General features: G+C 34.6%; 2 protein-coding genes and 1 pseudogene across 2 annotated transcripts; 2 read left to right on the top strand and 1 right to left on the bottom strand.

Moving 5' to 3' along the window:
* Positions 1–1,221: 1,221 nt before the first annotated feature.
* LOC103862156 lies at positions 1,222–4,046 on the top strand (annotated as a pseudogene).
* Positions 4,047–9,646: 5,600 nt separating this feature from the next.
* On the top strand, positions 9,647–16,876 carry LOC103861929 (cadmium/zinc-transporting ATPase HMA2). The gene is made up of 9 exons (XM_033287201.1): positions 9,647–12,257; positions 12,559–12,765; positions 13,527–13,784; positions 14,053–14,150; positions 14,223–14,616; positions 14,693–15,020; positions 15,119–15,321; positions 15,402–15,604; positions 15,682–16,876. Exons 2-9 carry the CDS (start codon positions 12,573–12,575, stop codon positions 16,717–16,719), a joined length of 2,715 nt encoding a protein of 904 aa, XP_033143092.1. The 5' UTR covers positions 9,647–12,257; positions 12,559–12,572; the 3' UTR covers positions 16,720–16,876.
* Positions 16,877–16,948: 72 nt separating this feature from the next.
* On the bottom strand, positions 16,949–22,537 carry LOC103861928 (probable helicase MAGATAMA 3). The gene is made up of 8 exons (XM_009139641.3): positions 22,296–22,537; positions 20,909–22,117; positions 20,084–20,263; positions 19,868–19,963; positions 19,655–19,778; positions 19,418–19,550; positions 17,572–19,335; positions 16,949–17,491 (listed from the first exon to the last, which is right to left on the bottom strand). Exons 2-8 carry the CDS (start codon positions 22,065–22,067, stop codon positions 17,099–17,101), a joined length of 3,849 nt encoding a protein of 1,282 aa, XP_009137889.1. The 5' UTR covers positions 22,068–22,117; positions 22,296–22,537; the 3' UTR covers positions 16,949–17,098.
* Positions 22,538–23,826: the final 1,289 nt, after the last annotated feature.

Below are 23,826 nucleotides of genomic sequence, written 5' to 3'. Positions count from 1 at the left end.
TAATTTTATTTAAAGTTACTTTATGTAACCAAAATAAACTACATACAATTTTGTATTTTTTTAATCTTTGTGTAAAAACCTTAGACACCAACTAAAATGATATATACGGAGTATTTATTTGAACCGAATTTCGAAGTCCTTTTATTTTGTATAATAACAATTTTTTTAAAGCACTACAAATTCAATTTACTCTGCAAATAATCTATAATAATAATTTGAAATTTTCTCTCACCTCCTACAGCCACATCATCAGGAAGGTAGGGGCTTTTTGTGACACCTGTCACTTAACCAATCCAATCGTAAAATCATAGAGTCTTCAGTGTAATCCGGTTATCTCATAACTTGGTTTTTATTACAGTTTGGTATTAAGCTCAATCAATAGATTAAGACAAGCCCAATTAACATTAGGTTTCTTCTTCCTTTCACGATTGCTACCTTCCCGAAAACATTTTCAGAAACTTGAAGCGCCTTTCTGATCTCCATAACGTCTCAACCTTCCATTAATATGTTTCTAACTCCGCTTGATTAATCCACTCCTCCCATTGGAAGCATTCAGTCAGACCTCTTCGCATCTCCCTTCACTACTCCTATCTAAACTCGTCCAATCTTTCATGCAATTAGAATAGCGTTCCTCTAGCGGAGCAGAAGATAAAGTCATGGCCATGAATTTTGTTAGATCCACCGGAAAATCTTGAATTTCTACGGTTCCAAAGGCAAAGAGATTTATCAGGTTTGTGTTTACTCCATTCATTTTCATTATTCATTCTGCTCAAAATTATTTCATCTGATTCCTTATGCGTGATTCATGATGTTAGCTTGATTATTAAAAAAAAAAACTGCAAGATCATATCACTGTTTTCCATCCACATAATCTCTTTTATGTTTAAGCAGGGAGTCAGACATGGAAATAAAATCGGAAAGAATGTTAGTTTAGAAGCATAACCCGCGTTCCGATCCTGTCGGAGCTCCACCGTGACCACCATGAGATCAATATCAGTCCTCAAGCTTCATTTGGTTAGTTAGTTTACATATATATCTATATACTTTTCTCAAGATTCAATAAGAATATTGTTTATGTGTGTCAGTGTGTGTGAATTTGAATCATTTTTCTTGATTGGATGCAGGCAGGGGAATAATTTTGAAAAACGTCACACGCGGTGGAAAGACTTTCCGTCACCGGCTGAACCGGAAATCAAGTGATTGAATCACGAGCAGGGAAAGATGGGTTTGGGTTTGATCTTGGACTCAACGAAGGATGATGAACCAGATCCATATACTCGTGGACATGGTGGGTACTTAGTCTCGGACCCGATATGCTACTTTTTAAAGATCACTTTCTCCTCAATTTTGTTCGTTTATGTCCTCAACTTTTATAAAGGTTAGCTTTCTTCCTTCAACATCATTCTCACAATCCCTGAAAACACTAGAGTTAATCTATTTTCTGTGATATACTCCTACTGGATTCAAATATGTATTTCTTCAACTATGTTAAGAGATTAAAGACTGTGATGCATGTGTTTCTCACTGAGTTTCGTATGTTTGCATTTGGCTTTAATGCAGCATTGATTTTAAGAGAAGAACTATTGAGCTTGATACCAAACGCATCAAGCTCCAGATTTGGGATACTGCTGGTCAAGAACGTTTTCGAACCATCACCACTGGTCAGTGTACTTTCGTTCTAATAGTGTTCTTAGCATACGTTGTCCCACTGAAAACTGAATTAGAGAGGATTAAGAGTCACTAGCAGAAAGGATCTCTTTTTTTTTTTTTTCTGTGCAGTCTACTTAATGCTATGGATGATGCTTTGAGGATATTTAGTTTTCCTTTTAAACTTATAATTTCCTTTGCAGCTTATTACCGATGGGCAATGGGCATTTTGCTGGTATATGATGTCACAGACGAGTCATCCTTTAACAGTAACTTTTGCTTCTGTCTAAGCATAACAACTTTGATTTTTTACATTTTTGCTCTGTTCTCGACCTGTTTTCTTGACCTTATTGCAGATATTAGGAACTGGATTTGTAATATCGAACAGCACGCTTCGGATAATGTCAACAAGATCTTGGTAGGGAACAAAGCTGATATGGACGAGAGCAAGAGGGTATAGTGCACAGGAGTTTCATTCACACTTACCTTACGACTTCCTGATTCACGACTAATCATATTAATAGCGTTTACATTTTTTTGTTTCAGGCTGTTCCAACATCAAAGGGTTAAGCACTTGCTGATGAATATGGAATCAAATTCTTTGAAGCAGTAAGCCAAACATGTCTCATGAAAACTTATAAAACTCCATTGGTTATTTGTTTGCTTGCGTGGCTAATAAGTCATTTCACATGACAGAGTGCCAAAACAAATCTATATGTGGAAGAGGTTTTCTTCTCGATAGCAAAGGACATTAAGCAGAGACTCCCAGATACTGACTCGAGAGCAGAGGTAAGAATAAATAAAAATATAAAGGTGCCAACACGTCACTCTAATGTTTTAGTAATTACCTTTGGATCAGGCTCTGTTTTCTTAAATGATTGTCTTTCAACTGTTTTTCTTTATTTCTGCAGGATGAAAAGAAGTGTATAACCAGCAGTTTTTGTGACATGCTCTTCATAGCACCGTCAGACAGGAGCTAAGGTTCATAATTTAAAAGAAACAAAACTTTCTCATATTTTAGTGGATGAGTATTAAGTTAACTGGTAAGTTTGATTTTATACTTGCAACTCTTAAAGTCTCCCCAATCTGTTTCATGATGTTCTTGGAACTGCTTGCAGTGATGGTATGTAGGATTACTTGCTCCATGTTCAGGGGAGACTCGCCTACCTATATTCAAGCCCCCAATGGAGGGTCTGGAGGACATCTTGACCAACCAAGTCATGTGAGATCACTGACCTAGATCACATGTTTCTTCTAATGGAAAGATTTACTCAACTCATCGAATGATACTTTGAAGATATAAGAAAAACATCTAATAGTGTACTTGAAGATCATAATACTCTGGAGAAGATACTATTTCTTATGTTTATATTTTATTTTTTCTGACATTATATGTTACACTACAATTCTTTAGATCAATCTATTGAACCATAAGTTTTCTGACAGTATATTCCAAATACAATATGTTTAAGAGCATTCAGGTTAGAGGAAGATCATAAGGATAGAGCCACCGTAAATGATCCAAGACTCACTAAAGAAGATATTATTCCAAAACAAATTGGGTTATGCAAGTCAAGAAATTGACTCACAGACTTAGGTTTGACGAAACTAGTCTATATCCATTCAGCAATACACACAACAATAAACAGAAATTGTAAATCAAGTGTCAACAAATAAAAGACTTCTTGAACCATGTGTTTACTGAGGTAGAGACCTCATAAGAATAAGAGAAGTTTATATCTTTTCTAATTTACTCTTTGATTTTCTATTATATTTGTGTTCACAAAAATAAAGTAAAGTTTAAAAATCAATAGTGTATGAAGTTTAACAAAAAAAAATCAATACTTCAAATCATAAAAATTAAAAATTTGAAATAAAAATAACAAAACCGAATAATACATATATTTAAAAATAATTATCAAAAATTGAGATAAACTAAATATTTTTTTTACTTCCCGCCCGTAGGGCGGGCCTACCCCTAGTATAATTCTAAAACAAGGTTTTTTTTTTGTTTTTGACATCCCTACAACAAGGTTAGATCACGCTGAAATTCCTTTTTCCTAAAAATAAGAAATATAGCTAACTATAGTTATATTTCAAATGTAACTATAATCATGTTAACTAAGCCTACAATTTTTTGTAGTCAGAGGGTTTTCAACTAGACTAAAAGTGTGATTGATAAATGTGAGAAGGATTGAGAGTAAATTAAAATATAAGAAATGAGTGGAAAATTTTTAGAGCAAATAAAAGATAAAAAAATAGAATAAAACAGTAAAAGTAGCTCAACCGTTTTTTTCCATAAACCTGGTTTTATTCCATTTAAATAGTATTTAAAATAACAAGATAAAAAAAGTTTTTCACTAGATTGGAACAACAAATGCTGAAATGAGAGTAAACGTCAAATCCAAAGTAAAATTTTACTCTAGTAAATACATACAGTCACATCTTAAAATTGAAATATGTTATATACGTCTACTCGCCTTACAAACATGTTAATTTTACGGTCCAGTATTTTTAAAATTAGCATATTAATTTCGAATATAGCTTCACAATATACAAAAACATTTTTCCACGAATCACTTTTTATTTTATATGAATTGGTAAATAATAAGTATAATAATTATAATAAAGAATTGAATGTTTTGTAATTTGTATTCACTCAAGTATTAGGAAACGCTTCTGGATCTCTGAGACTGCATTTTCAGAAATCCGATGTTAATTTTTTTCCAAATTGATAAATTTACAAAATAATAGTTGTTTTTTTGCTCAAATCAAAATGATAGTTTAACATAACTCAGATTCCGTCCAAAAACATTCGGGGAAAAAGCACGAAAAGTTAAGTTCGAAAAAAAAAAAGCACGAAAAGTTTATGAAATAAAAGAAAAGAGCCATGCGTAGTGGCCAATGGATAAATCGATGGATCATATATGCACAAGTAACTAAGCAAGGGCCCTATCACAAATCATTGTGTCGTTGATGACTGCTGAGCCCCACATTACATTATTTGCTACAGTTAGTGTCACATTTAACGTTTGACTAATATGAATTGTTACCACCAATAAGAAGAATATATTGATACTTATGGGTTATGGCTCATCTTGGTAGCCATTATAGATTTATAGTATCTTTTTTTCTATTACCTGGTTATAAAGTTGATATTGAGGCAATGAATGAGAGACGGAGCAAATGGTGTGCCATACACCTCAAGTGGACTCTCCACCTTTTCATCCCATTCAACAAAATTTTCTAAACGTATTATTTTTGTGGAAGATACACTAGTGTATCAGATTTTTTTTTGTCTTATAGCCCAAAAAAGTGAATGACTGCTTTTACAGGAAAATGGAGTGTAATAGGTAGTCCAAACTTTTTTAAAAATAAATTTGAAATATCATGATTTGTTAATGTTGCATAGTTTTTTTTATTTAAACTATCATATATCCACTATTTACTTTTTATTACTATTTGAATTAATAAAACTAAACAAACAACATATTTTATAATTTATTCAGTATTTACAAAATATATTGTTCTAGATATATATTCATTATTTTATTTTTACATCTATAATAATTTAATATTTGCAATATGCTATAATATTTTTTGTTTATCACTTTACTGTTTATTCTAAAATATAGTACCATTGTAATATAACCCAACTCTATTATAAAGTTACATTATTTAAAAAATAAAAAAATAAAATGAGAATAGTCTTATTAAATATTTTTATGTATTTAGTAAGAACCACTAATAAACACTTTTCATATTTGGAGTGGTACAAGTGGTTTTCTTTATATATTATATTATTTTAGTTTATAACAAATTAATATTATATAATGTACATAAAAACTAAATGATATGAGTAAATAATAAATGAATTATTTTTATAACAAAAACAATTAAAAATAGTGAGTTTTAAATTTAATAAAATTTATAAATAATAATTATATAAATTATTATAATATGAATATAAATTTATATTTATTACATTAATAAAATACTAAAAATACTTTTCACTATGAAAATAATAAATAATACAACCCATAATATATATTTTTAATTTGTACAGTACTTTAGACCGCTTTTTATCCACTTTTACCATTCAAACATATATTTTGGACCGCTAAATACGTTTAAACCACACTTGTGCCGCTAGATCCACTCTTGTTCCACTCGATCCGCTTGATCCGCTAGATCCGCAACGCTTGATCCACTTTTCCCATTCGGAGCCTGAACTAACGTTAATTTTGGGATCGAACTTTGTATTCTATTAAATTTTAGCAGTCTATTAAATGATATAACACGCATGATCTTGAGAATGTTAACGTTTAAATTATTTATCGTAGATGATATCCATATTAAGGATATTTAAATATGATATTTTAGTAATTTTATATTAGTAAATAGTACTCCCTCTGTTCCCAAAAAAATGATTTTCTAGAGTATTCACGCATATTAAGGAAATAATTAAATTTTTACAATTAAATTTATTATTTATTTTACTATGCATTTTCTAATAAATATCAACCAATAGTATTCAACCAATTCGAATATTTTGAATTAATGTTTCTTAAAAATATATAATTTTTTAACATTAACTATTAAAAGTACTTTAAAATTTTAGAAAATCTATCATTTTAGAACAAAAAATAAATCTAGACAATTCTACTCTGAGAAACAGAGGGAGTATGTTTTAGGGAATTTTCACCGAGAAAATTTTATTTAGGTATTTTACCACTTAGTTCGTCTTCTTTTTAGTGGTGATTCTATATATGGATTCGTTTTGTTATAGTGTGTAGAATCCGTTTGCAATCCGTTTCCGATTGTATGATATTGTGGGCTACTGAGTCATTTACAATACACTTTTATTTTGCAACTGATTTTTTTTAATTTTGTTTTTACGTTTTCCAACAGATTTAATATTGGTTATGGTTTGAACTTACATTATACTTCCTCTGTTCTTTATAGATCCATTTTTTAGAAAAAAAATTTTTCAAAAAAATGCATTTTTTACATTTTCAAGATATTAATTAATAAAAATTATACTTTTCAAAAAATACAATTGTATTTAATAAAATCTCATTGGTTAAAAGTTATTGAGAATATTTAATTAAGAAAAAACAATGTATTGGAAAATATAATTTTAAATATTTTTTTAATAAGTGTGAAAAAACTATAATATAGATCTTTTAGAAACGGATGGAGTAGTAGGTAACTAAATTAATTTGGTGGGCACTAATATTGCTGGGAAAGTGTTATATAAATATTTAAAAAAAAATTGAAGGAAATTAGTAACTTTTTGACTCGATAGATTATGACATGATATCGATTTACAACCCGAATATTCCTGGTATATTCCTTATCTATAATATCATAAACAGTTCTTTTGTAATAATTCGCAATTTACTTTTAGCAAATCCGATATGCCAATATTATACTTCAGCGCTCCTATTTTTGATGAATGCCGAATCATATATTATTATTATTATTACATATACTATTAGGTTTCACCCTTAAGATATGGATTCACTGGGAGCGTACAGTGGAGTGTAAATCACCAAAAAATAATGAAATGCATAAGCATTGGGAGATGAAGCAGTATGGCTATAGAGTCTATGTATATATTGATATTGGTTAGGTACAGTTCGATTCTTGCTAATGTGGCCTGCTGACCTATGTCCACTATTCTCATTGTGTTCCATCATTATATGACTTGTGCTGATTATACACTTGTGTGGTGTTATGCTTTTATCATTCTCTTTTTTGTGGGCTCGTGATTATAATATTTTTTCTAATTTTATTATTTTTCTTTTGGTATCATGAGTGATAAATCATAGAAAAAGGATGATTAGTGTCTATTCGAGAACAATCATTAATATTGGATCATGAGAGTCTATCAAACATCCGCAAATGTTTCTGGTCTCCTTGATTTTACATAAAAGTTATCTCCTCAAACATTGAATGTACGTTCATTAATGCACATTTTGCACAAGTTAAGATATTAACTGCAAAAATGGATCATCAGAGTCTATCAAACATCCGCAAATGTTTCTGGTCTCCTTGATTTTACATAAAAGTTATCTCCTCAAACATTGAATGTACGTTCATTAATGCACATTTTGCACAAGTTAAGATATTAATTGCAAAAAAGTTAAAAATTGAGGGGATCTGTTTAGGTCATAACATGGTTAAGTTTTAACTTTTAACCCTACTAAAATGATACGCATCGATATTTATTTATTTTAATTAATTCGAACAAAAAGATGGGATATATGCGAGCAATATTTTATAGAATTAACTCACGTAAAAGCTTCAGAATAATAATTTTTGGAATTTTTGTATTTACTTGATTTATTTTTCATCATAACCTATAATATTTAGTGATCAATAAGACATATATATCCATCAAGGCATCAACATTCTGTAATCCAATAGATCTCCGAATTAGTGCATCACTAATACATTTCCACCACTATTATAATTCATATTCGCAAGCTAAACTTTTGAAAAAACTGACAAACTAAACTTTAAAATGCTCGTCCTTGTAAAATAAGGTATTATTTCAATCTGAAACCTTGTAAAATAAGGTATTATTTCAATCTGAAAGTGAGTTCTTACATCTTTCAAAGGAAGCAAAAAGAGAGATTTTTTTTTTTTGAACGTAGCAAAAAGAGAGATTTATAGGTCACTTCTTATCAAACGAGAAATATTTTGGGAATTTAATTCAAGAAACAAATTCACTGAATTATTTAGAGATATTTTTTGGTAAAAGTAATTTAGAGAATTCGCTAGCTATATATGCCTTTCCCAATTTAAATTTCATAGCAATAAATTATTTCTAATCATTAGCAACAATATATATTAGTAGTTTTAAAAACAAATAATATATAATGGTAAAGTTTACTATTTCAGGAAACAGTTCCAAAGATTGAGGAACTAATATTTTAATGTATCAGGTGGTAGAACAAATATAAGTAGAACGACTTATCGAAACACAGAAGAAGGTTATCTATCATTGCAGTTCATATTTCAATTATATTCTCTACCACTAGACGTTTGTTTATAATATCTGTTTAGTGTTTGACTCATTTACGTTGCCTTTTACGTTGATAAAAATATGGTTAAAAAGGAAAGTAAGTTGTTTTGTTTTGAAACATTAGTAGATTCCTCCACTACTCGAACCTTTTGGAAAGATAGTGGAAGTGTGCTGCTTAAATTATTTCTGGTCTTCTTTTACGCAGAAGAAGGTTATTTATGATCTCAAAGAGACGCATATATAAACTTTCAAATATAAAATAACTCCTTTAAAAAAACCCTATCTATATTCTAGCTTCGTTTTGACAAACATTATAAGTATTCACATGTGTAATACTTCTTTCTAAAAGTGGATATACCGAGAAGTACCTGCTAGTTAAGATGTCAAAATAAATTAATTTGTCAACTCAGTTCAAGTTCATGATAAATAAAAAAGTAAAGAAAAACTAGAGCAATATATAAACAAGTTATGTATAATAAATAAATCTGAGTATTGTTATCAAAATCTCCCTAGAGAAACTAGACAAGTGAATGTCACTTGGGAAATATTTGGTGAGAATCGACAACACGAAAAAAACAATGTGGACTATACTCTGCAAGTTGGGAACAATGGCAATAAAGGCCAATAATGGAAGATTTGGTGGGAAATGCCTAGGACTGGGCAAATAAACCGAACCTGAAAACCCGAACCGAATCCGATCCGATAAAAATGAATCCGAACTGATCCGAACCCGACGTAAATACCGAATAGATCTTGTTTTATGGTATTTCGGGTTATGAGTATTATCTGAACCGAACCCGAATCTAAATGGATATCCGATAGAACCCGAAACATTCAAAATTTCGAAAATATTTTATACCAAACATGATCTCAATTCCTAATATGTATCCAAAATATACTAAGAAATATTGAATATCTAAAATACTTATCTATTACATGAATGTTGGTGGTTCTATTATATGAAGGTTGATGGTTAAAGATGGCCGTTGAATCTTGAAGTATTTAGAATTTGATTTTGTTTTCGTTAAACAATGTTTCTCATTTCATGAGAACTTAGTTTTCGTTTTATGCTTTTATTTATTTGGTTTTCTTTTTATCAGTAAATATGTTTACTTTTCGTTTGATTTTGAATGATTATGGTTGATGTTCCTTACTTTTGAATTGATTTTACTTAAGTTTTGGTTATAAAATAAGTACAAATCAGGTATTTTAAAACTGAAGAACCGATTTTACTCATGTTTTGGTTATAAAATAGGTAAAAATCAGGTACTTTTAAACCGAAAAACCGATTGAGACCCGAACCCAAAAGTATATTGGGTTGTACCGGTTTTTTGAAGATTTACTAATCCCGACCCGAACCCGATAGAACCCGAACCGGTCCCGAACCAAACTTTCATATAATCCGAATGGGGCTGATTTTGATAAACCCAAAAAACCAAAACCCGATTGGATAAAACCGAAACCCGATTGGGACCCTGAATGCCCAGGCCTAGAAATGCCACACTTTAGCTCTAATGACATTTGTTTTTAAACATATTGAAGATTAACTCAATCCAATTATAAAACATTTTGATAATTATGGTGATGACTATCTTCGCAATCATATTGACGACGACAACAATGATGCTAACAGTCACATTGTTACTGTAACCACTCTGAAGTTGTGGCTTCTATCTTTTTTTTTTTTTGTGAAGCTAGTTGTGGCTTCTATCTAATCTGTCAACAATAACATGTTTATCTTGGTTAGATTTTTTTGGGTTAGATTTAATGTTTATCTTTTTGTTAAACCAACATAATTTCGGTAGGAGAATATATCATATCCATAATTAATTTCAAAATATCTGCTAATTCAAAGTATACATGTTACAATTGTTACAAGTAATCTCTCTCAGGGGTAAAAGGCTTAAAAAGCAAAGATTAAAAGAAAGATTACTTTCTAGTAGAAAGTTTCTATTGTTACCGCCATCGACAACAACAAAAATTATGTGGCCAAGTTGGGCCAAGTCTTGGGTTTGACTCTGGTTAGTGGTCCCATTACTTTGTGTATGTGAATGTGATGGTTTTAACTTTTAACTAGCACTCTTCTATGATAAAAATCCTTTGATGCTCCTTATTGTATAATATGTGTTCGAGTTTACAGAGGTGAGTATCGCGGCTTGTAATAGTTATGTTAGTTTGGTGGCCAAATCAAACTCCTTAAGGAGTTAGACATTACAAAAAGCAAGGAACGGAAGCAATAAAGAAACTCAATCTCTAAATAGCCATCAAAATTGATTAGATGAAGTCAATTTTGTAAACAACGTCTAGGTGACTAGAAAGCTAAGAATTAAATGAATCGGTAGCTTGAATTTTGGTGAGATAACATATGTTGCTCTCTCGCCATAGTTCATAATTAAATGGTGATCATATATAGGTCTGGTCTCAAGCCTACGCCAGTAAAGGACATAAAGCCAAGCATGGGAAGGTGGCACAGCTAGCACCTTCAGTAATGCACGTTAATAGACTTTTGGTTATATTTTAGGAGTATTATTTACAAGTATTAATGAATGTAAGTAAATGATATTTTATATTTTCTATACAACTTCAAAATAAGTTTGGATTTTATATTTCTTTGAACAAAAAACAATTCTGAAACTATTTCACATAATATGATGTTTATTCCCCTAATACTTTCACATTTAGCCTCATTTAGAGGAATCTATCTAACCTTACCAAACTAATAAGGAAAAAAAACTGTAAAAAACATTGAAATGAGGAATCACACATGGATTTCCATTCTGTAATCTTGTACTTTGGATTCTCCACTATAATTTGTAGTACACTATCTTTTGCCAAACATACATCTATCTTTTTGCAAAGGCTTGACAAAAATAGTTTAAAGCATATTGTATAACGTATGCCTGCCTAAAACCGTGACCCATCGAACAAGTTCTCTTTTTTCCCTATTTTTTTTAACTCAAACGTTTCTTCAGTCTCAGTATGTTATTATTTTAAACTCTTTTGAATATGTAAATAGAAAATTCTTGGATAGATATACTAGTTTAATTTGTAGTCTCTGAAATGATTTAAGTAAATAGAAATTCTTAAATGTTTTACCAAAGTTAATGAAACTGCAAAACTAGAATGGAACATTGAGATTTGAGAGAATAGGAATCAGAAAGAAGCAGCCTACCACAGAACTATGGAATTTACATTATTGTCATACTGTATATGAGGATTCTTTACACAACCATAATACACTAATGTCAACATTAATAAAGGAATTTACATTTATTACGATAATTTATTCAAAGATTCTTTACACAACAAATATTAATTTCGGAAAGCATATTATCATGGCAAGGAAGTTAATTAAACCCACCAATGATCTTTAACCACACTTTCTAACACATTTGCCTATATAAAGCAACCACATCTCTCATCTTCTTTCACCCTCAGATCATTATCATCTCCACATAGGAAAAAAAAAACTCTCCTCTCTTTGACTAATTAACAAAGTATATAAATCGAATCGAACCAAACTAAACCGGTCCGGTAATTGCTCTCTGTCCCTCGGCTACCTCTGTCTTCTCCTCCGGTATTCTTCTTCTCCTGTCTTCTTCACATACATCTCAATGACCTCTCTGTTTTTTTTTCTTCTGAAATGTCTGTTTTTTTATGAGAGAACTCAAAACTCATTTCTCTTTTTCGCCAAGTGTAGAGTGAACCTAACGAAAACGTTTTCAAACATCTTGTTATAGACATATCTTCGACACGTTACGTGCATTTCCCCAAGACATTATTGCTATCTTACATCAACTGCCACGAAATAGTGTTCAGCACATAAACACAAACCCACAAGTAACATTCTCACAGTTTTTGGTTTCGTTCTTTGGCAGATTCGTAAGCAGAAATGGCGTCCAAGAACGATAAGAAAATGACGAAGAGTTACTTCGACGTTCTTGGAATATGCTGTACCTCGGAGGTTCCTCTGATTGAGAACATTCTCAAATCTCTCGACGGAATCAAGAAATATTCGGTCATTGTGCCGTCAAGAACCGTCATCGTTGTCCATGATAGCCTCATCATCTCTCAGTTCCACATCGGTAACGTTTTTCATTCCAAAAGAAAAGAACAAATTTTGTAAAATGTACTTTGTCTATGTGGTTGATATAATAAATGTTACATCCGCACAAAAACGTCAATTTCAAATAATTAATAATGCTATCTACCAAAAGGACTACACTTGAAATTCAATGGGCTAGACTCGTAGACCCTCGCATACACGCATTACCATTTTCTATTTGTTTCGAAATAATTTATGTTAAAAGTTTGGTCAAAAGAAAAAAAATAATGTTTTGGAGTTTTCACACAAATTAAAAAAAAAATTAAATTTTAATTAGAAATACATTATTTTTGTGATTAACTACTTTCTTAACTTTTAGTCAATCAAAATTTAATAAGAATTAATTTATTCAAAATTTATAATTTACTATGATTACCTAATTAAAAACACATTAAAAATGTACAAAAATGTATTTTAAAAAACAAAACAACTATTGTCTAAAACATGAATCATCGGAGGGAGTATAACTACCATACAACCATATACGTGCTAAATGCTAGGCAGTTTACATAACACTTGAAAATATTAAATTATTTTGGAAAGACTTGATAACTGTATGTAATAACATCGTGACCTCATTACATTACGTAACGCACCTTTCACATGATTAACGTTTATATATTTTCCCTCAATAAATTTTCTAATTTTTATTTTCCCATTGACTCATTAGCTTTGATTACTACTTACTAGAAGACAATAGAATATGTTTCTGAATTTATTAAATAATTATATTGGTTGCAGTTAAGGCCCTTAACCAAGCGAGGCTAGAAGCAAACGTGAGGGTAACCGGAGAAACAAACTTTAAAAACAAATGGCCAAGTCCGTTCGCGGTGGTTTCCGGCGTACTTCTCCTCCTTTCATTCTTCAAATATCTTTACTCTCCCTTCCGTTGGCTCGCCGTCGCAGCCGTCGTCGCCGGAATATACCCCATACTAGCTAAATCTATAGCATCCATTGCAAGGACTAGAATCGACATCAATGTTCTCGTTGTAATAACCGGTAATATTTTCGTGTCATTTTTCTTCTATTTTTTCTACACTAAACCAGACCGACCGGATCCGATTATAAAAAATATATTAAAAGTTATACTGAAAAAGTTAAAAAAAAAATATTAAAAATATTTATTTTTCGTCTTCGTCATTTATAATATTTTTGTAAAAATTATTAAAGTTTTAAATTAATATAAACTTTAAGAGTCAAAACTAGAGCTCGTAGAAATGTTGAGCGGCCCTGAGTTAAGCTAATACTTTTACATTGTTACAAACAGTGGGAGCAACACTCGGTATGCAAGACTACACAGAAGCTGCAGCAGTTGTATTCTTATTCACAATAGCTGAATGGCTCCAATCTAGGGCAAGCTATAAGGTTTTTACTTCCACCATTTCTTGTTACGCAAGTTACCAAGGATACTGTGATTTGATCAAGTGTTGGTTTCAGGCAAGTGCGGTGATGCAGTCTCTTATGAGTTTATCTCCACAGAAGGCGGTGATTGCAGAGACAGGAGAAGAAGTTGAAGTGGATGAGCTCAAGATCAACACTATTATAGCAGTCAAAGCTGGAGAAACCATACCTATTGATGGAGTTGTTGTGGATGGAAACTGTGAGGTTGATGAGAAAACTTTAACCGGTGAAGCATTCCCTGTGCCTAAACTGAGAGATTCAACTGTTTGGGCTGGAACCATTAATCTAAATGGTTACATAACCGTGAAAACAACTTCTCTAGCTGAGGATTGTGTTGTTGCAAAGATGGCTAAGCTGGTGGAAGAAGCTCAGAACAGCAAAACCGAAACTCAGAGATTCATAGACCAATGTTCTAAGTACTATACTCCAGGTTAGTAAACAGAACCAGCAACTGATTCTTGTTTGTGTAGTGATTGAAACCTTGTATTCTATTGCCTTGTATGCAGCGATCATCATAATATCACTATGTTTTGTGGTTATCCCATTCGCTTTAAAGGCTCACAACATGAAACATTGGTTGCACTTAGCACTAGTTGTGTTAGTAAGCGCTTGTCCTTGTGGGCTTATTCTCTCAACACCAGTAGCCACTTTCTGTGCGCTCACGAAGGCAGCCACATCAGGACTTCTGATCAAAGGAGCTGATTATCTTGAGACCTTAGCCAAGATCAAAACCGTTGCTTTTGACAAAACTGGGACCATCACTAGAGGAGAGTTCATCGTCACTGATTTCAAGTCCATCTCCAGAGATATAAGCCTGCATAGCTTGCTTTACTGGTGAAACATCTGTTCTGTTCTGTCCTTTTAACCACCACTTTAGTGAGATGATTTTTTGTTTATTTTGTTTGAGACTTTTGGAATGTAACTTCTGTTAGGGTATCAAGCGTGGAGAGCAAGTCAAGCCATCCAATGGCTTCTGCACTTGTGGACTATGCTAAATCTGTCTCTGTTGAACCTAAGCCTGAAGCGGTTGAGGACTATCAGAACTTTCCAGGAGAAGGTATCTATGGGAAGATTGATGGCAAAGAAGTCTATATTGGGAACAAAAGGATTGCCTCCAGAGCTGGATGTTCATCAGGTGCATATCAAATGAATTTTTGAGGTTTTTCTTTTTTGTTTGCACTCTTGATAGTTCTTTGCTTTGGTGTATATACACAGTTCCAGATACTGATGTTGATACTAAAGGAGGAAAGACGGTTGGATATGTCTACGTTGGAGAAACACTTGCTGGTAGCTTCAATCTCTCAGATGCTTGTAGATCAGGTGTAGCTCAAGCGATGAAAGAACTTAAATCTTTGGGAATCAAGACTGCAATGCTTACCGGAGATAACCAAGCTGCAGCAAGGCATGCTCAAGAACAGGTGAGAGAATCAGTCTTTTGAGTTTAATGCCTCTCTTGAAACTAGTTTTCACTGAAAATGTTATGTTATAACAACAGCTAGGGAATGCTATAGATATCATTCATGCAGAGCTTCTTCCAGAAGGCAAATCTGAAATCATCAAAGAGTTTAAGAGAGAAGGTCCAACGGCTATGGTGGGAGACGGTTTGAATGATGCACCAGCTTTGGCTACGGCTGATATTGGTATCTCAATGGGTATCTCAGGCTCAGCTCTTGCAACAGAGACTGGTAATATAATCTTGATGTCTAATGATATTAGAAGAATACCGCAAGCTATAAGGCTTGCACGCAGAGCTAAAAGGAAAGTGGTGGAGAATGTGGTCTTGTCCATCACTATGAAAGGAGCAATTCTTGGTTTGGCTTTTGCTGGTTACCCGTTGATTTGGGCAGCGGTTCTTGCAGATGTGGGGACTTGTCTGCTAGTGATTCTTAATAGCATGTTGTTGCTTAGGGATAAACAAAAGGGTGGAAACAAATGTTATCGGTCGTCTTCTTCTCCTTGTGTCTTAAACGCGGAGAAACATGAAGGTGATGCTGCTGGGGACATGGAAGCAGGCTTATTACCACCAACGAGGAGTGATAAGCATTGCAAGTCGAGCTGTTGTGGAAAGAAGAATCGAGAGAAAGTGATGAAGCCGCACCATGGTCACTCTGGTTGTTGTGACAAGAAACAGAAAGACAATGTAAAGATTGTGAGGAAGAGCTGTGATTCAGGGTGTTGTGGTAGTGGTAACAAGACTCAGCAACCAGACCAAGACGAGGGCTGTCATGACATGCCATCGGAGGAGATAAGACTTGACGTTGGTGATGGTGGTGATTGCAAGTCCGTTTGTTGTGGAACTGGCACAATTCAACAAGAAGGTTCTTCAAACTTAGTCAATGTGGATGGAGAAGTGAAAGTCTCGGTCAAAGGTTGTTGCTCAAGGCCTGCTGAACATGTGGTAGCTAGCTTGAAAGTGAAGAGCAATGGGCACTGTGAAAGTTCCAAGGAAGATAAAGAAGAGACCTGTTCTGAGGTGAAAATGAACTGTGGCAGCAGGGAGAGGAGTCACAGTCATGATCACCACCATGCATGAAAAGAGATTGTGATTGAGTTAGCTTTAGCTTTAGCTTCTTGCTCACTTTTGTAACCTTACATCTTAGAATCATATCAGCAAAGATGATGTATTATTGATGTTGATTCATTGAGGAATCCTTTTCATTTGCTATCTCAAGTCAAAAGTGTTCAAAGTATTACCAACGACGCAAGCTTTTTCTCCAAAGTGGTTGAATCTGTTCAAACTTAAAAAGAGAAATGGCCAGACATTTAAAGAATATATGATTTTTCATTGATATAAAAAAGATTATATGTACAAAACGCCAACACATTGAACTGGCCAGTGTGGGGGTATGGAGATTACTCGGTAAGAACTATTGTAAGACAAACAAATCATCCCAAACTTGGTAACTTACAAATTAGTCTCTTCTCCCAAAAGGCCGTCCAAAATTTTGCCTCCTCTGGATCGTCCCATGTTGCCAAGACTGATCAGAATCATCAACTACTGAATTCTCCCTTCGAAAATTACCATTTCTTGGAAACGTCGTCATCCTTGCGCTAAGCTGCTGCTGCCTCTCGTCGTCTTCTGATGGTGTCCCTGACCTTGTCTCATTATGCAGCATGTCGATTGATCTGGTCCTTGACCCACCTGGCCTAAAACCTCTAGCATTAGGCGCTTTAGGGATAAAGCTAGGTACCGGGAAATCCTTGGGAAGAGACTCCATCTCCATAAAACAGTTCCTTTCTCGGGCGTCCGTGATCAGTGCAGCCCAATCCTCACACTTCATCAGAGCAGATGCGTTTCCCATCACCTGTTCAAGAAAACAAGACAGTCTCAAGAAACACCAAAAATATTATACTATATCACAGAAAAAAATGAGTGCGTGCATACCCATAGAGCTCTTTTGGCACGTGTGAGAGCAACATTCATCCGTCGTATATCCGCGACAAACCCAACCCCGTGACCGGAAGCACGCACACATGACATGATTATGACATCACGTTCTTGACCCTGAAACGCGTCTACGGTATTAATATAAATCTCTTTCACTTCATCTGGTCCCAAAGCGTTTCCAAACTCCATTTTCAGGCATTTTAGCTGCAGTTTATATGGAGTTATCACCCCAACAGAGACTTTACCCCCACCCAATGACTTAAGAGTTCTCTGAAGATGCATGTAAAGTCCAACACAGAAGCGAGCTTCATCAATGTTCTCGTAAGAAACTGATCCACCTCTATGGGATTCTCGTCCATGACTGATGTTAAAGAAAAGGTAAGGCTTGAGTACAGAATCTTTGTAGTAAATCTCATCAGGAGCAGTGGTAACACTTTCGCTGTCAGTGAGGCGTCCTTGGTAGAAATATCGTGAAGGGAAATCACGAATTTGAGGATGCATCCTATACTGAAGAGTTAACAACAATGTTGGACAGCCTGCTAACTGAAACCTTTCAAAGAGACTTCTGCTGTATAACAGGGTTCCAGCAGCTTTGCTGATAACTGTAGCAGGAAGCTGCTGAGGATCACCGACGAGTACACATCTTGCAGCACCAAGAGCAAGTGGAGGAAGAACTCCAACTTCACTAGCTTGGGCAGCCTCGTCGATGACCACCATATCGAAGCCATGTGTAAGACGAGAAAACAGTTTACGACCACTGCTTGATACGGTTGTAAAAACAATTTCAGCCTCGTTCGCGAAACTCGCCTCAAGACTTGCGCGAGCTTCTTCAAGGTTAAAACTGTTACCTGCGCGAAACTTCCCCTCAACAATTAGAAGGCGAGACATTTCAACAAGATCTTTATCTCTGGCTTCCACCACAGCAGAAAGGCGCTGTAACAATGCATCTCTGGTCTGGTCTCTAACCATAAGAACATCAGGGTCAACACCAACGGATCCCTGCGAACGATTAGTGAAGGCTGCAGCAGTAAGTTCCCTTTTAAGTCCAGCAATTTCTTGAGAGAGCTGAGCTTCTCGTAACCTGAGGTTGTGCATGTGTCCTAGAATTTCATCACGGGACTTGGCTAATAGCTGATCACTTCTCCGCTCCACAGAGACTGCTTGAGCAGCTCTAGTTTGAGTATCAACACCTACTCGAGCAACATCAGGTCGATAAACCCTCATTTCCCCATCAATAAAACCACGATCAAGGACACGTGAGAGAAGTTCATCGGTCGCAGCATTTGAAGGAGCACAAACGAGCATCCTTGGTTTCGCACACAGTTTTGGTAGAGTACGGAATAGGTTCTGATCCATATTTTGTAGGACTTCGTCAATAGACCCAGACACAATATTATCTGAACTGCCCTCATTAACTTGTTTATAACTTTCAGGAGCTAATTTCTTCAGCAAGGAAGTGTAATACTGCTGATACTGAACCAAATGGATGACATTCAACATTCCCCACACTGTGTGTGTCTTGCCTGTTCCAGGAGGGCCTTGGACAAGAGTAAATGGCCATGGATCTTGCCTCTTAGCCCCACTGCTGGTACCAGCTGCAGTGTGCATTGCAGCCCAATGGATTGCAGCCAACTGTGGAGCATTAAAGCTTCTATGCAAATGGCCAGCAAAGCTCGGAGTAAAACAATCGGGTACTGTAGGAGTTTGCTCACCGTAATTAGGAAACTGCTCCGGGCTGGGTCTGAGAATTGCATTTTGCATCTGAAGGATATAATAAGAATTTGACAGCGTCAGAATAACTGAAAGCGTCTATGAAAGATTTGTTAGAGGAAAGATTACCAACCTGTGGGTTAAGCTGACCAAATGCATGCAAAGCAACATATTCCCTCTGTGTGGTTGCAAGCGAACCAAGCACTGTCAGATGCCAGATCTCCTTCGGTTTAAGCTTCCGTAATATATGATTATCATCAACATTGCTGGAAAAGAAAATTACAAAGAAAATGAGAGAAATGAAATAATTCTTTCAGTAAGAATGGATAAAACTCAGATATAGTATCAATAGCTAAAGGTGAGTATATACCTGCCGGAGTCATAAGAGTCTCCAACATAGAAATGGAGAATCGCTCCATGGGGATCTCGAGTGTCAACAGGTATATATCTCCTAACTGTACCAGCTACACGTCCACCATCCTCATGCTCTCCTTCTAAACATAAAAGTACAAAATTAAAGAATTCGGAGAGAAGCAATAGCAAAATGAAAACTAACCAGACGATCTAAGAATTATAACCTTACCTGATTCAGGAACAGGTGTTGACAGAACTGCAACATCACCCTCCTTGAATGGCCATTTACATTCATTTAGTGAATTAAGTATCACATCATACCAACCTAAACCAGGTAAAAACAAAGGATACTTAGCAGTCAGGTACCAAGAGAACAGTCAACAAAGGGTTAACATTGTGCCCACGGGGCTTTATAAGTGTCTATTAGGTCAGAGGTGATTATTACCTCGCTCTCTTCGTTCCACAAACTTTATTCTGACCTTCATGTATGAATTTGCCTCGCATGATTCTTCCCATGAACTGTAAAGCTGTGCCCGGCACTCCTCAAAAAGTAAAGGTTCAAACACTCTAACATACTCATCCATGGATTCAAACCGCTCAGGAACACACTGGAGCTCAGTATCCTCTACAATACAAGAAAATTGTATGCCAACAGTCAATAACACAATGGCAAAAAGACAGAAAAGACAAACATACGAAAAGGTTAAAGTGAATCATTATCATCCATGCAAGTCAAGTATCTCCAGTGTGAGGTGTACAGAAAATACCAGAAGCATGTCAATCATAAAGCCAATCAATGTCCAGTATTCAGTTTCATTAACAGATCATTCAACTTTTATATAAGCATTGAAGCATCCAATTTCCCTATACTTGACCAAAAACGCCTACTTACCGAAGATCACTGGAACTTTTATATTCCCGAGTGTTCAGTGCCGTAACAGGCATACTACCAAAGATGAAAATATTACAACACAACAGGAGACAGCAACATTTACTGCAGAGAATTGAGATATGAACCAGGGCAAGTGCATAAAAATACTAACACAAACTAGAAGTACTCTGTCTTCTAAAAGTATGATTTAATCGTATCACCTTCCAAATCATGTGGCCATTATGATTCTCACTGAGCCATGATTGAGGACACAGGGAACTGGCACCAGTAGATTTAATTGGCATATAAATTTCTTACCTTAAATCAAGAGAACTTGATTAAAAAAGTAGGAGCACTCAAACACGAGTTCCATAAGCAGATAAACAATATAGGACATACCTGGATGATGCCAGAACTTTTCGTTGGTCACCTCTCGTATAAGACGCTCCACAGATGTATCTTGGTATTGAGTACTATTTGTGACTGGCTTCTTGAACGACGTAAGCTTCTTGTTTCCGAACTTTGAGTCTGCAGAACTTTGACTGCGCAAGGAGACTTGTCTACTTGACGACTGACCAGGCTTCGACTGTGAATATGCCGGTTGCTTCCATGAACCCTGCCTTGACACGGATGTCGTTGTCCCCTCTGAAGAAGGTCCTGCATCCCCGTTTATCCGCCTAGTTTTAGCAACCAATCCGGGTTGTGATTCCCCATTAGATTCTGACTTCTGTTCAGACGTTCCTTGCTCAGCCCCTGCGCGAGATTCTCTAACTGTGCGTGTGACAACAGGTTGCGGGAAATTCTGTCTTCTAGGTGTTGTGGTCTTAATAGGGCCAGCTTGCTTGACATCTTCCAGGTTGAGAAACATAGTCTGCCTGTTTCGTTTCTTTCCCAACATGGTCTCTTTCTGTTGATCCCACTTTCTTTTGACAGTGGTATTTGCGCACTTGATTGCATGACTTGCTTCAACTCCTTTCGTTTCTCTCTGCTTCACAGTTAAACCCTGCTCTTGCGGACCACCATCTATAGATGCACTATCTTTACCACTGCATTCTGAACTCAGGTTGACGTTCCTCTTTTGAAGACCAGAGTCTGAGGCAACATCTAATCCTACTGTGCTACAACCTTTCTCTGTAACTTTAGAATCATCAGAAGAGACGCCAGTTTCTGGCATCGCCATACCTTTACAATCGATACTATCACTAGCAGGAGCCTCAGACTCCATCAATTCCCCTTCTTCTCTCTCAGGTGCTCCAGCGTCATCCGGAACTACTGATGATGATGCTTCCTTGTAAGCAAACTCGTCTGTCTTCCGTTCAACCACTACATCTGTATGTTGAGAAGCCAAGGGGCGGACAAAAGGCTGAAAGCCAGACGCCGTAGACGCATGCAAGAACACTCGGCTGTTTGCTTTATCTTGAGGTGTTGCCAGCAAGCCAGTAGAAGTATTGGGGCTTGCAGATGGGATAGCCTTCTGAGGCTGATTCACACCACTACCATCATCATCTTCCGTAGGAAGTTCATTAAGATCAAATAACATTTTTCCTTCTGAAGCCATCTCGAATGTATAATAAACGCAATCAAAAGACGTATCGTATCCCCCAGCTTCTGCAGAGCAAAAAAGTTCAAATCACAATCAAACAATATCGTATCTCTCAAATGGGATCCAATCTAACGCTTTACTCAGTTCGAATGGATTCAATTCGAATTCGATTCAGGCGAACAGCAATCACGCACACGAATTAACAAAAGTCAAAATCGAAGATCGAGATCTAAGCAAACGAACCACTGACGGTGTCGGTGAGGGGAGGGGGGGGGGCGGCAGCAACGAGGAGAAAGTTTGAAACGGCGGAGGATCAATCGACGGCGACGGAGATAGATCGGAGATCTGGGATCTTGGTTTGACGGAGGAGAGAGCGGAGAATCTGGTGGTGGAGAGACGATGAGGGAGAGAGAGAGAGTTTTGATCGAAAACTAGGTTTTAATGTAATTTTTAATTTTTATTATATGGTTTTTGCTGATAGCGAATTTATTTAAAAATCAGGGATACGCTATTTATTACGATTAGAATAATAAATAACTAAGAGCTCCATATGCTGGTCAACATGTGTCGTATAGGGTAGATTTTGTACCCAATATGGTGCGAGTTATTTGGGTATAGTTGAAAAGCTGTATCTATCTTATTAAAACTGAAGTACAAAATGAGATTGTTTGGAAACATGTATATGAGTTTAAAAAATAAGAGTGTTTGGTAACATGGATTGTAGTCTCTTAAAAAAATATTACTTTTGTTTGGAAATAAAGATAGTAGTATTAAGCAAAAAAGTAATGGGCTTATGTTATTAAGAAAAATTAAAAGTCCATCATATTATAAGAAACTATCTATTTGGGTCAGTTTTAAAATGTGTCAAATCATTTAAACTTTTTTTTCAAAACTAACCATAAAACAAAATTTAAACTTTATATACATATTTCAAATTAAAATAATAATTCAAAATTGATTTATATCATAAATTAATTGAAAAATATATATATATTCAAAAATAAATTTTTACTAAACAATTTTTCAATAACCATTACTTTTGTTTGAAAACAAGGATAGTATTATTAAGCAAAAAAGTAATGGGCTTATGTTATTAAGAAAAATTGAAAATCCATCATATTATAAGAAACTATCTATTTGAGCCAGTTTTAAAATGAGTCAATCTAATTGCCTAAAACTTTTTTTTCTAAACTAACCATAAAACAAAATTTAAACTTTATATACATATTTCAAATCAAAATAATAATTCAAAATTGATTTATATCATAAATTGATTGAAAAATATACATATATTCAAAAATGGATTTTTACTAAACTATTTTTCAATAACCATTATAAAAAATGTTGTCAACATATATATATGAAAAATACAATACAAAGCCCAATTTGAAATACCAACTCAAATTATGGTTTTTATATTTCATATTAAGTTTTAAAAATATAATATATGTAATTATTTATATGATGGTACATATAAATACGATTAATTATATGATGACAATATACGATACATAATAATGACTAGGGATGGGCTTTCGGTTACCCTTACGAGTTTGGTTCTGATCGATTTGCGTTTCGGATTTCTGGGGTCAAAGATTTCAGTCCTATTAGGATGTTTCTAAATTTTGGTTTGAGTGTGATTCAGACCTTTGCGGGTTTGGTTTGAGTTTGGATCCATTTAAATTAATTTTAAAGTTTTAAATCATTATATATTTTAAATTTCTAAAAATCTATAAATAAAATAATATATTTCCTATAAATTTAAATAACATAT

Source organism: Brassica rapa, chromosome A03 (genome assembly GCF_000309985.2).
Source record: "Brassica rapa cultivar Chiifu-401-42 chromosome A03, CAAS_Brap_v3.01, whole genome shotgun sequence".
Lineage (NCBI taxonomy): Eukaryota > Viridiplantae > Streptophyta > Magnoliopsida > Brassicales > Brassicaceae > Brassica > Brassica rapa.
This window is presented reverse-complemented; position numbering and strand designations above follow the sequence as displayed.

Coding starts and splice junctions, on each gene's coding strand:
- LOC103861929 (XM_033287201.1), top strand. CDS start 12,573: ATGGCGTCCAAGAACGATAAGAAAATGACGAAGAGTTACTTCGACGTT. Junction 12,766..13,526: donor CATCTCTCAGTTCCACATCG/GTAACGTTTTTC, acceptor TATTGGTTGCAG/TTAAGGCCCTTAACCAAGCG. Junction 15,605..15,681: donor CAAGGCATGCTCAAGAACAG/GTGAGAGAATCA, acceptor TTATAACAACAG/CTAGGGAATGCTATAGATAT.
- LOC103861928 (XM_009139641.3), bottom strand. CDS start 22,067: ATGGCTTCAGAAGGAAAAATGTTATTTGATCTTAATGAACTTCCTACG. Junction 19,964..20,083: donor TGTGGAACGAAGAGAGCGAG/GTAATAATCACC, acceptor TACCTGGTTTAG/GTTGGTATGATGTGATACTT. Junction 19,779..19,867: donor AACACCTGTTCCTGAATCAG/GTAAGGTTATAA, acceptor TTTTATGTTTAG/AAGGAGAGCATGAGGATGGT.